The 12,888-nt window shown below is 48.5% G+C and overlaps 1 protein-coding gene across 2 annotated transcripts in view; it reads left to right on the top strand.

The window, feature by feature from the left end:
• LAMC1 (laminin subunit gamma 1) overlaps positions 1 to 7,879 on the top strand; it is a 111,286-nt gene extending 103,407 nt beyond the window's left edge. For both annotated transcript variants that reach the window (XM_078865422.1, XM_078865423.1), the window contains 5 exons: positions 1,049 to 1,163; positions 2,029 to 2,228; positions 3,266 to 3,424; positions 4,771 to 4,870; positions 5,564 to 7,879. In XM_078865422.1, coding sequence (XP_078721548.1) covers positions 1,049 to 1,163; positions 2,029 to 2,228; positions 3,266 to 3,424; positions 4,771 to 4,870; positions 5,564 to 5,820 — 831 coding nt within the window. In that variant the 3' untranslated portion in view covers positions 5,821 to 7,879. The remainder of the gene's footprint in view (positions 1 to 1,048; positions 1,164 to 2,028; positions 2,229 to 3,265; positions 3,425 to 4,770; positions 4,871 to 5,563) is intronic.
• The last annotated feature ends 5,009 nt before the right edge of the window (positions 7,880 to 12,888 follow it).

Raw genomic sequence — 12,888 nt, 5'->3', positions numbered from 1 at the left:
TGTGCCCCAAATCAAGCGTGCGCTTCGCGGCTTTCAGGGGGGAGCTGCGCCACCGCTCTCTCTAAATCCTTCGCTTGCTTCCGTTGTGTTGCGTGGTTTTTCGAGGCACGTTTTAGTCGGTAGTGAAACGGTGGTGGGGTTTTGTTTGCGAGCAAACTCGTGATTGTGTTTTGTGTTTCGCCACGCGATGCTCTTTCTTATAAGTCGTAAGAAATCACGAGGACAAGGACATTAATTTGATGCTGTTAAAGAAAAGTGAAATAGCCTTAAATGTTTAGGTAACTAAATGGACAATAAACTAACATTGTTAATGCTTGAAGCAGAAGCTGTAAAGGATGCTCGGTGTTATGTTAAAGCCTCGTGATGTCATCCACAACAGTGAACAGCATTTTGGCTCAGCCAGCAGACATCATCGATACGCACGCTAGCGATTTATATAAAGCATTAAAAATATATATATAATTTACAGTGCTTGGTCAATTGGCTGCTGGATGAAGGCCTTCCCTTGCCTTGTCGGGCTTTTAACTCCCCCCGCCCCCCACTTCACCAACCCGCATTCGTCGGCATGGTGAATTATGTTCAAGTAATTCCCACGACCTGCATGACATGATTAGGCCGTCATCCAGCAGTGGAATGGCATGGTCAAATCACTCGTCAGCTCTCAAGACGCTAAGCAGGTATTTTGGGCCTGGTCAAGTGGCACCAGGATTGGTGACCCACCCCGGGGCTTGCCAGGTGTCGTAGGAGTGCGGCTGCGCGCTGTGGCCAACGGTGATTTGACAAAGGGCCGTAGATAATATTTAACAACACGCGCAGTAGCTTCTGAGAAACATGGCCACAGCTTTGCTTGCCAAGCACCAAGTAAATATCCTTGTCCGGCAAAGGCGAGGCTCCGCATCGATCGAGGCGAATTTCCTCGGGGCGAATAGGACGGGCGGACGTTGCTCCCGCGCGGCCGCCCTTGGCACCGTCACCGCCACCCCATCGCTTAACGCCTCTCTCCGGGGCTGCGCCCGCTGCTTTTCTTTCCTTCCTTCCTTCCCCACAGACGGCCGACCAGCTGCTGGCGCGCGCCGACGCCGCGTACGCCACGGCCAACGATGCGGCCACCGCCGGGAATCGAACCCTCGCCGAGGCCAAGGAGATCCTCGACTACATCAAAGGTACATTCCCGCCGGTCACGCCGATCGCACAGGAGGGGACGACCCCCCTCCTGACCCCCCTACCTTCTGTGGTCCAGCTTTCCGTGATGTTGATGTGGATGATGGGTGATACTGATGATGCCATTGGTGAATTATTATAGGCTTGCATTGCAATACCTCATATGTGATTGACAGTGATGTTTATTATGGACTAGCCTTTTGCCCGTCCAAGGACGGGTGTATTTCAGTAAATCTGAAACTTGCAAGCGAAAAGCAGACCTCGACGTGATATTCATTGCATCAATTCGTGTGCAATTTGTAAGGGCGCGGTGACACAGACTTTAAAGATTATAATCTCTTGTTCATCATGATGTCCTTTTTACTTCGATGTCTCAACAGCGTGACGGAGATCGCATGACGTGAGGGTTCTGCCTTTGTAGTGAGGGTTGTAAGTTGACGCTGAAGAGAGGGGAGGAGGCGCCTCGCCCCCCCATGTGGAGTGACATCAGCCGCTAATTATTATTAATGGGAGGGGGGGGTGTCCATTTGGAGGACGTCACCTGTTCATGATTATTAATGAGGGGGGGGGGTTCTCTACGTGGAGTGACATCACCTGTTCATGATTATAATGAGGGGGCCTGGCCGACGTGGAGTGACGTCATGTAAATGTGCGTTGAAATTATTTTGCACCGTACGTAGCCAACTGTGCTAATCAGAAGTGCGGTAAATGCTGCAGATGATGATGATGCCAATGCCAATATGTTACAAGCTTGTATAGCAATGCCTCTTTTTTTTTATACTGCTGCTGGTGATGCTCGTGCTGCTGATAACGACGACGACGTTTCTATTGACCTTTAAAAATAATAATAAATTGACCTTCTTCCAGATTTCGACCGCCGCGTGGCCGACAACAAGACTGCGGCGGAGGAGGCCATCAAGAAGATCCCGACGATCGAGGCCAAGGTGGCAGCCGCGCGGAACAAGACGCAGGCGACGATGGCGGCGCTCGGCTCGGCGGAGCGCGACGCGAAGCAGGCGCGCCGCATCGCGCAGGACGCCGAGAGGATAGCCAACCAGACGCAGGCGGTACGGCCACCGCCATCATCCAGCAACTTCCATCTCTCTCTCTCTCTCGCCACGGCGTGGCGCGCGTGCTCGTTTGTACGTACGTTGAAGTTCTTTCCCACCGATACGTAGCAAATCGTGCTAATTGTAGGTGCGCGGGAGTGGGGGTGGGGGGGAAGGATAAAAAACTATACCCGGGGTCACACGGGTCACGAGGGGCCCAGGATATGAAGAGGGAATCAATAAAAGTATGTACATGTTGAAGTTCTTTCGATACGTAGCCAACCGCGCTAATCGGAGGCGCGGGGGAATAACAACAGTGCTGCGTGCAAAGCTTCAATGCTTGCACCGGGAGCTCGTGCCCAAGCACGCGATGCGGGGGGGACCGTACGCTCCGGCAAGTTGCCTCATTTTTTTTTTCGTTTGGTGGCCTTCCCCCCCTCGCACCTCCGATGAGCAAGGTTGGCTACGTACGGTGTGAAAGAAGTTCTACATAATGGCCCAGTCGCGTGAAGCCCAAACGGCATTCCGAGCCGATTGGATCGATCCACGTTTTCTCGGACGCAGTCGCCCAGAGGTTAATTCCCGATAGGTTATTTATTTATTTCCCCCAATCTTGTGTTAACATTTAAAAATGTTAGGCAATACTTACTTGATAATTTCAAGAATTTCAGCTAAGGAGGATAATGTTGTGCCACAATTGCTGCTTCTTCACTGAAGTTGCAGTTACCACTTTTTTGTTAAGTCAAACTGTGAATTGCAACAATCCAACATCATAAATGGGCCACCACAGAAAGAAAAAGATGGGGAGCAGTGATCCCAGATGAATTGGACATCAAATGTGATTACACGGACTGATAAGGCAACACACCGCCTGACACAGGCTGCGAAAGGTAGGCGAAAGTGGTGTCGCCCCCAAAGACCCCGCTGTGGTCAAGAGAGACATGACGATGATGACGATAGACGACCAACAGCAACGATGATGAGGAGCTGACGCCCCACGGTAGGGTGTGCACGTGCGTCACCGTCATCGTCGTCGCTGTCCCTAATGTTCGCAGGATTCGGCGGCGGTGAAAGAGGAGGCCGGCCGCCTCTTCAGCGAGTCGATGGCCCTGAACGACGACATGGCCAAGATGCAGGACGAGCTGTTGGCCGGCGAGGAGATGCTCGCCACGAAGCAGGCGGACGCCATGCGAGACATGGACATGGCTACAAACGTGAGCCACCCCCCCCACTACACTCACTTACCCATTCAGCCACACAACAACAACAATAACCGCCGCCATTCGCCACTTAGTGACGGTGGCGTCACCACGGCGCTTGTGCCAGGCCAGGCCCACTCCGAGGCCACGTGAAGTTTCGGAAGGCTTGCTGACAGGAGGTCACAGGGACAGACCCAGGTGCCACGGGTTGACTGACTGAGATGAGTGGCAGATGCGCACCACCTGTGCCCCCCCCCCCCCCCCCCCACTGTGCCAACTTGCTGTATTTTAGCCGCCCGGTGCTCTGCTCGTTGTTGTGAGCCTCGCTCCTCTGCCCTCCACTTTTGTTGGAAGGCGACTGCCTCCAACTGCCCAGTAGCGTTTTTCAGGAGCCTCCTCCATAGAGGCTGATCTTGACACCGCTGGTACCAGTCTTCGGCAAGTCCACTCAGCTCGCCATCCTCCTGTACCGCATCAGTCCATCGCTTCTGTGAACCGTGCCAAACCCATTTAGCCCCCTCTATCCGGCCAAACAGAAGCTGCTTGGGCATGCGGTGAATGGGCATGCGGGCTACATGACCCTGCCAACACAGCCTTGCCTGCTGGAGGAGCTCACTGATAGGAATGTGTCCAGATTTTTTGAGGATTTGTGACCTCCTCTCACAATCCAGCCTGGTAAAACCCAAGATGGATCGTAGGCAGGTTACACATCCACTTACTCACCCACTCACTTACCCACTCACATATCCACTCACTTACCCCACTCACCTACACACTCGCCCACATTTTACAATGACAGTTTTTTTTTTTCCGTTGTCGCAAGACTTTTATTTTTGAGACATGCTTTCACAAATCCCTTCATTGGTAAAAAAGGCAAATCTTGTTGCATAGCTGCAGGTTGCTTACAGATGCACATGTTGAAACTTTTATTGGCCATTTAAGACAAAAGTCTCGTTCGTGAAGAAAATTTGGAATTTCAAGATGTTTACAACTTAGGCGTTCACTGGCATTATGCACATGGTGGAGTGGGTAGTGGTGGCGTAGTGATTAGCGCGCTGCGCTACAAACTCTCACAGCCAACACCCGTGACGATTACCTGAACCTGTCCTGAGCCCTTCCCTAAGTCGATTCGGCTTCAAATGAATACATGGTACGATTGTGTAACCATCGCCACTGGGGAGACAAAGGTGGTCGGGCATGGTTCTGGCCACCCACCCCCTCATGTGCCGTGCGGGCCTTCATAGGCGCTCGCTAAGAGCACTTGTCCCAACAGTCTGTTAAAGGCTATATGGGGGATCTTTGTCTTTGTGTGTGCATGTGCTGTAATGCTGGTGTGTGTGTGTGCGTGTGCTGGACTCTAGGTCACAACACAAGCGCAGAGCGCGGAGGACAAAGCTCGCAAAGCGCGCAACACCGTGCGGGAGACGCTCAAACGCATCAAGCAGCTCCTGGAGCAGCTCGGTTCGTAACGCTGCCCCCCAAACAGCCCCACCGCCTCTCCCCATCTCCCGCCCCCTCCCACCCCCCCTCCCTCATGCCGCACCTCATGCCCCGCTTCATGCCGCTTGACGAGAAAACACCATGATACAGGGCGCTTCAAAAAAATGTTAACACTTTTGAGAATTTGCAACAATACCGATAGTCCCATGTAAGTGTTAATTTGTTTTTTAAAGCACCCTGTATATGCAGGTTTCACCCAGGGCTTTGTTGTGGGCAGCAGAGTGCAGTGAAGCAAAATCCACCGTATTGTGCTAATGCCCCCAAGCCTCTTGACTTGAGTTCTCTATTCCTGGCCATGGCGCTGATATCAGTGGCAAGTGATCTGTGAACCAGGCCTTGGCGTCCACCACCCCTTGAACCCTGCACTGCCCAGCATGGTGAAGTATGGTCAAATAACTCCCCGCACCAGACATGGCGTGGGGGAGAGGGGGATGCCCTTTATCTAGCAGTGAATTGCCAAAAAAGGCTGCACATGAACCACATCAGTGGCACGGGGTATCTGAACTTGACCCAGGTTTTTTTTTTCCACTTGGGAGCGCTTGCCCTTCAAGGTGTACCTTGGCACACGTGTCGGTTACCAACAATGGCATGAGGGGGAAAGCCTCAAGCTCTCCAAATGTAAATGCGTTGCGCAATGCCGGTTATCTTGTGCAGACAAGCTGCAAGACATCGACGGAGAGAAGCTGGCGGAGCTGGAGCGAGAGCTGAAGGCGAACCAGGACCGCATGGCGAACGAGGAGCTCGCCGACAAGATCAAGCAGCTGGAGGATGCGGGCGCGCAGCAGGACCGCGCCCTGCAGAACTACGAGCGAGACATCGGCACCATCCTGGCCGACATCAAAAACCTGGAGGACATCCGGGACGCCCTGCCGCAGGGATGCTTCAACGCTGCCAGTATTGAGAACCCGTAAACCTCCGCTCCCTCGAGCAGGACAGGAAGGTTGGCAGTGTGTGCTGCCGGGAAAATCGGGGTGGGGGGGGGGGGCCCCCTTTTTTTTGTTTATTTTAACAATAAATCACTACGGTAATAATGGTCCCCATTCACACCTTGGCGTCCCATTAACTGCCCTCTATGCCCTTGCCCCCCACCCTCCACCCCCCGTCCCACATATGTAAGTGATCTCCCGTGTTTATTGTTACGTCCATTATCCGCGAAGGGCTGCTTATCCGAATAACTTTTATAATATACTTGCCAGCCGCAGAATTGGTGCTCAACAGAATAATAATAATAAAGCAATGCTGTGTCGGATTCCCCTGAGCGTCTGCTTGAGGAATATTGCGTGTAGCACTGTGGCCAGCAAAAGCAACGTCTGCCGGCCACATCTTTTTAGACTGTACTTTGTTTTAAAGTTATTGCTGCCAAGGTCTTCGTAGAAAAAAAAGAAATGTTTTAAAAGGCTATGTTCCACTGTGGTGAATGATGACAGTGGGGGGTGCAGCGTCCGCATCACCTCCTGCTGTTTCAAAACGACAGTGGGCCGCTGACTAAGAGGGGCTCGTCTTGTGATGCCCAATTTTACTAAAACAGCCGCTCGGCCATCTCCACCTTGAATTGTTTTTTTCTGACCGTACACATTTATTTATTCTTGAAAAAAATGACGGGAAGTAAAAAACGAATTGCGCGCGTCGTCTGTTTTTTTTTAGGTGAAGTCAAATGAAAATTGTTCAGCGGCAGGCAGGCAGGCAGGCAAAGAAACAATGCCTCGCATGCATACCAGGTCGACATCCCCAGGGCGCTGTGTTCACAGCGCCACGGTAGGCTCCTTCGTGGGGCGACTGCATTAAAACCACACCCGTGGGAGCCGAGATGCAAACCCGGTGGGTTTTATTTAGCCAATTTATATTTTCAGATTTTAGTTCCCCCCCCCCCCCCCCCCGTTTTACTTGAGGTGGTCGACGGATGAGAATCAGTGCATCTAGGATTTGCTTCCGAGTGTATGTTTTGAAGTCGAGGCATTATTGTACCGTTACCAAAATTCGAAGCAAAATCACTCAGGCTTTTGAACGTGGATTACAATAGACAGTCCTGTGAATTTAGAGGAGGAGCTTTCGATGGGACCTCTGCAATTTGAAGCGGAGTTTTTTGATCGGTTGTTTGATGAAAGAGAGCTACGTTTGCCGTTGAATGTAACGGCGTTTTTCGAAGCAACGCTTTGGTGTCTTTTGCAGAAGAATGACAATCTCAGTAGCGGTAGATAAGGCCCAACAACAATTCTGTACCTAAACTAGTTTGTAGCTGGTCTTTCACACGGAGTTTCCCCCCCCCCCCCCCCCCCACAATCTTTTGCCATTTTTCAAGTTATTTAAATTTAAAAATAATTATATAAGGAAAAAACTGTACATGTTTGACCCTGAAGGAAAAATAAATTAAATGTTATAGAAAAATGGCTTTTTTTACACGACAGTTTTAAAAAAAATAAACATGTTCAAAACATTCCCTGGATGTGCCGGATGTGCTAATGAGGCACAGGAGAAACTAGGTCCGATTGTGGCTTTTAATTTGTGCACGTATGTGCGTCCAAATAGGGACGTCGACTGCTTACAAACTGGCAAGATGGGGTGTTTTTTTTTTATTGTGACCCAGAGTTGCAAAAGCAGCAGCTCCTAATAGCCCTCCATACGTGTAATAAAATACATCTTGGTGTTACAAATACACACAAATTTCCCTCGATTAAAATGTCAATTCCTACATATTTATGCACAATGCAGCTTTTTTCACATTTCCACTTTCATTGTGCCTTAGAGAAAAAAACCGAGTGCCTTTTTTGTAAAAAAAAAAAATGTAAGCATTTTTCACCGTTATTTTAGCGTTACTTAGGTCGGCAGCAAACAGTCAAGAGTATTATCGCATACTATAATGTACTTCACTATTTCAGTGTAACTTACAATGTGTTCAGTATTTATCTGTGTATCTTTTTGTACACTTGTTCATTAATAAAATAAAAGCCATCGAGAAAAGCTGAAAAAAAATCAGGCCTGTGAAGGGAATATTTTTTTTTGTAGATTGTTACGCACTTTTGAGATGTTCACAAATCTTGCTGTGTAACAACGAGGCAGATTGTTTGAGTAAACAAAAAAGTGGAAAGTTTAGTTTCATAATTACCGTTTTGCTTTTTATCTTGTATTTTTTAAATCCCATTTTACAAGCAGAACTAAGTTTTTGCTTATTGACAAAGGCTGTTACAGTCTGACACACACACACGCGTGTTGTGTCACGATAATTGGTGTGCCTCTCCTTTTAGCAGGCATCTGCTTTACCCAACACCTCTTTTCAGATACGACACAGACGCCGGGTTATTGTCGCTGCGGTTTTGTTGTTGCACCCGTTACGACGCGTAGCGTTTAATTACAATCCTAAACGGTGGCGGCGGCAGCAGCATGAGGTCGGGGAGGGGGGGGAAGGGAGGCTGTGTCGCAGCGTTGACTTTCATCGGGGCACATCCGAGTGGCACGCAGGGAGCTCCTACGGGCAGGAACTTGGCTTTCTCTTTTGGTGCCTTCTTTGAACGACATTCGAGCTCTCTCCGATGCGCCTTCGGGTCGTTGCGCGTGTCGCGTCGAGCTCGTTGTCCGGCGTTTCGCTCGCACATAATATCGGCAGCTTCTTTCCCGAAAGACGTTTCACTCCGTGCGCACTGGGAGCCCACGATGCCCGCTGCTCGATTCGGTCTCTCGTGACGCGCTCTCCCCAGCAGCCGCGGCGCGAAACGTCCGCCGGGCATCGTGCCGAAGGACAACGCGCACCGGAAGAGCCGCGCTCGCCGCCTTGCGAGCCCGTTTTGTCTGCCTGCCGAGGGCAACCGTGGCGTCGCGGTTCGTGCGTGCCCGTGCTCGACGCTTGTGTGTGGCCTTGGCGAGTCGGCTCACAATTCGTCGGCGTCAGCGAGAGGCTCTCACGTGTTCCCCGCTGCAGAGGTGTGCCGTTCAATTTCCCCGCAAACATTGCCCCAGCCGATGTGCTACCTTTTTTTTTAATCGATTAGAAATATTACTATGCAGGTAAAGGAAGGGTTTTGTTTATCGAGTCTTATATATAAATATATATGTGAAAAATGTGTTAGAAAAAAAATCTCAAAAAAATCATTAGTGTGCTTTCCACATGTCAAAGGTATGTTGTAAACATCACGTTGGACGGTCTCGTTCTGTGACAGATTTGCTATTGGACGTTTTGTACAAACCCTGCCGCATACCTGGCCGCTTCAGTGACTCTAGTGCGCCTATTGATATCATTTATTAACCAGTGGGCCTGTAAACCTTTGTAAATTGCCTAGCAGACCAAACTGATATTCTGGTGCTAATTTCGTATGATACAAATAAATGCTATATTTTGTTATGTTTATCCGTAATTATTGTTGCATTTCATTAAATAAAAAAAGTAGTGTAGTTGCCGTGTAAATATTATTTTTGGATGATCCCTGTGTAATCTTACCGTTGTTGATTTATGAATTAAAAACAAATATTCTCTCTCGGTTTTTTTTGCGGGGGCGGGGGGGAGGTACATTTTATTTTGTGGTGGTAAAAGTTTACATAATGAAACACCCTTCACATGTAACCTAAGCCTCCAATTTTAAAGTGACACTGTATAGCAACTGGCCATCCACCGCCTTAAAACGCAATACAAAAGTACAACCATGCAGTGACGCACACATTACGGGGTCGCGCGACCAGCGAGTGTGACTATAATCATTATATTATTCATTATCTAAACGTAATACTGCACTCCCCAGCCCTATGGCAGTCCAATGCCTCCCGATGCTGCGTTGGTGGTCATGGAGCTTGTTTGACCACACTTCACCACGCTGGTCTGTGCGGGTTGGTGAATGTGGGCTAACCAGAACTGGATCGGATCTCGATCGCCATTCGTGTTTAGCCGTGGTCGGGAAGCGAACGCAAGTGTAGCAGGTTGTGTTTCGACCACTGCGCCACACCGCTCGATCTCCTTGGAACGCATCCCCACATCTCTCCGTTTAAATCAACGGTGTCACTCTGTGGCCAAGTAACACGCCTCGTGCTTTGCGAGGTCATTCTGGTTATTATGCGGTGTTGGTTAAAACATATGGCCCACCTATTTGTAGCTAACTGCACAGAGGCATCGAATATATTGCGTCATTATAGGGTCATATGATTACGCGCTCTATTATCAGAGGCTTTGTTTAGTGATATACGTAGTTTCTGCCGTTATACGTCTTATAGGGGGGGGCACACGATGTGTACATTGCACATTAACAGACCTGTCGGTGTGGTTTCAGCAGAATAATCCTGCACTGTTTCGCCCCGACGCTTCAATGGATACGTGATCGTTTTAAAAATAGAGATGAGGGCTTGAGAACTGCGAGTGCAATGTACACCACAACACCGTTTCGACTGCAAAAAACATTCGGCTGAGGCAGGCATTGATTGGGTTTTTTTTTACTATTTAGAGTTGTCCTCGACTATCAGCGGACAACTTGCACGTGGGTCATTGAGACCTAATGCACTGCCATGAATAAATAACGAGCAGCACAAAGGACTTGCGTATGGGATTCCTTGCAGCCAAAGCATCTTGAACAATGAGATGGCGTTTCCTAACTTGACTCCCTGACTGGGGTGGTTTGCAGCAGCAGTGTTCTCACGTCTGTGCATCTCATGTAGCGGTTCCTAGAGTATTCATGTATTCTCTCTGCTAACACGTCACCTCATCACAATCGCATCATTATATTTTTTGTTCGTATACACCAGTGATTTGTATTTCCTGTAATTTGAACGTGTGGCAATATCCAACAGCTGCGGCACAAAAATAATAATTTTGTTGACTGGAATCTACAGTACTTGATTTGCAGTTAATTCTTCTAATAATGTAATACTTTGGTTTTATGTAGCATTTAAATGCAACCACGTGCCAAGACGCCGGTGAAAATAGAATTGTATTGCAGTAACTTTCCATGGCTTCAAATTAGAAGAGCCTTTGGTTTCTCGAACGAGCGACAGGTTTGAAATAACACATTTAGGGTGATGGCTGGGAGCGGATGAGGCCGTGTCTGATGGGATATCTCCGTTTGCGGTCACAAGGCCGCACATGAAACCTCCTCTGCTCTGGACAAACCCGAAAATAGATAATCCACCCTTATCAGATGACTCTCCCAACCCTGACTGGAGTTTGAGATAACCAAATTCCCACGCAGAGCCGTTTTTTTAGCAATGTTCATCGCATTCAGCGTAGTGGCGGATGCGTTTTGTTTCCAACGGATGGCGGTATACATCTGAAAAACACGAGCAAACCGTGCCCACTGGCTTTATACCCCAGTTTGTTGACTTATAGGGATGTGAATGTGTCTAAAAAAATGTAAAGCGAAGGTGGATTCATTACAGAGTTGTGATTATTTGCCAGGCGTAAGCAGTGGGGGGTGGGAGGAGGTGAGATTGTGATACAGCACCATCATGCGCAGTGTTATGTAGGCCCTGCGTGGAGTCGCCTTCTTCCCTGTCTTGTGTTTTGTATTTGTGACCCTATCTTGAAAACACACTCCCGCTGTTCTCCCAATGTTTTTCTTTTCTCGTACGCTACACGTTATTCTTGCAAATACCTCAATGTGGCTTTTTAAAATTTAGATATGATTTAAATAAGGCAAAAAATCAAGTTAGCCGCGTCTTGAATTGTACCGCTCGATTTTGTAAGACAATTTTAGATTTCTTATTGTATTTCCACCATTGTAATCATGTCACATCGTTCCAAATAAAAATAAAAAGTCACGAAAAATAGCGTTTGTCTGGCATGGATTTATGACATCTTTCTGGAGTTCATGTTATAATTAATGTTAAAAATAATTCACAGCCCAATATCAATTGCCCGGTGAAGGTCATGCCGTGTCGGTCATGGAAGGCTGTCTAACCATACTTCACCACGCTGGTCAGTGTAGATTATTGTAGGTGGACGAGGGATGGGGGTGCAAGGCTCGATCGCACGTGCCACTGTCATTAGCCACGGCCTGGAATCTCAGTCAAGCTGCCACCGCTCAACGCCACTACGGTTTGCAAAGGAGACAATGTTTTTCGTTTTTTTTTTAAATGCTTTATATTAAGTTCGCTCGCTTGCTTGCTTGCGCGCTTACGACCGTGCAACTCTTTCGGTCGTTTTTTATTTAAATCTTTTATATTAAGTTCGCTTGCTTGCTTGCGCGCTTACGACCGTGCAAATCTTCCGGTCGTTTTTTAACCCACTTCCCGTGATACAATCGAGCTGACATTTTGCACACAGACTCGTTGTGCGTGACAATTAATTTTCGTGAAAAAATGTTGCTAAATGTTACACTTTTTAGGATTTTTTTTTATATTTAATTACCAATTGCTTAATGCTGCCAGGCAATCATCTGACCCATAGGTGGCAGCCATCTCAAGCCAGATGACGAGAGGACTCTAGCCGCCACGCATATAAAGGATTTATAGTGAAAAACTTTGTTTTTACGGGTTATTTTTTTTATACTCACAATGATGCTTTCAAAATGAGCATTACAACAAGAAATGACCAGGGGGGAAACGTTGGTTTGTGCAATGCTATCGTGAAACAACTTGGGGGGGGGGGGGGGGAGTGCTGATGTGTAGGCGTCTGCCGACAAACGAGTTGCCTTCACGACGCGAAGTTGGCATTGAACTTGAGTCACAAGACGGGATGACTTCAACCTAATTTTCTTTCATTCCGCTTCTCTTTTACGAAACGCGCAGATGACGGCAGCGTCGGTTCGCGCTTTACGGCCGATTTGTGAATTTTCCCCACCACCCACCCCCCCCAAAAAAATCCCCTAAAATGTTTAGGTCCCCTTTTTTTTAATGAAGTGAGGCACGCCGAAAGTTTCTCGAGTTTGCAGATGGCACGATTTCGCCAAATGTGTTCCCCCTCTGCCATAGTACCCCCCCACTCCCCTCTCCATAGCGCTCCTCCTACCGAGGCGTGTCTCCTCTACAAGTCCACGGTGCACATGTGGCACCATCAGTCGAGTCCCAGA

Source organism: Lampetra fluviatilis, chromosome 20 (genome assembly GCF_964198595.1).
Source record: "Lampetra fluviatilis chromosome 20, kcLamFluv1.1, whole genome shotgun sequence".
Lineage (NCBI taxonomy): Eukaryota > Metazoa > Chordata > Hyperoartia > Petromyzontiformes > Petromyzontidae > Lampetra > Lampetra fluviatilis.
This window is presented reverse-complemented; position numbering and strand designations above follow the sequence as displayed.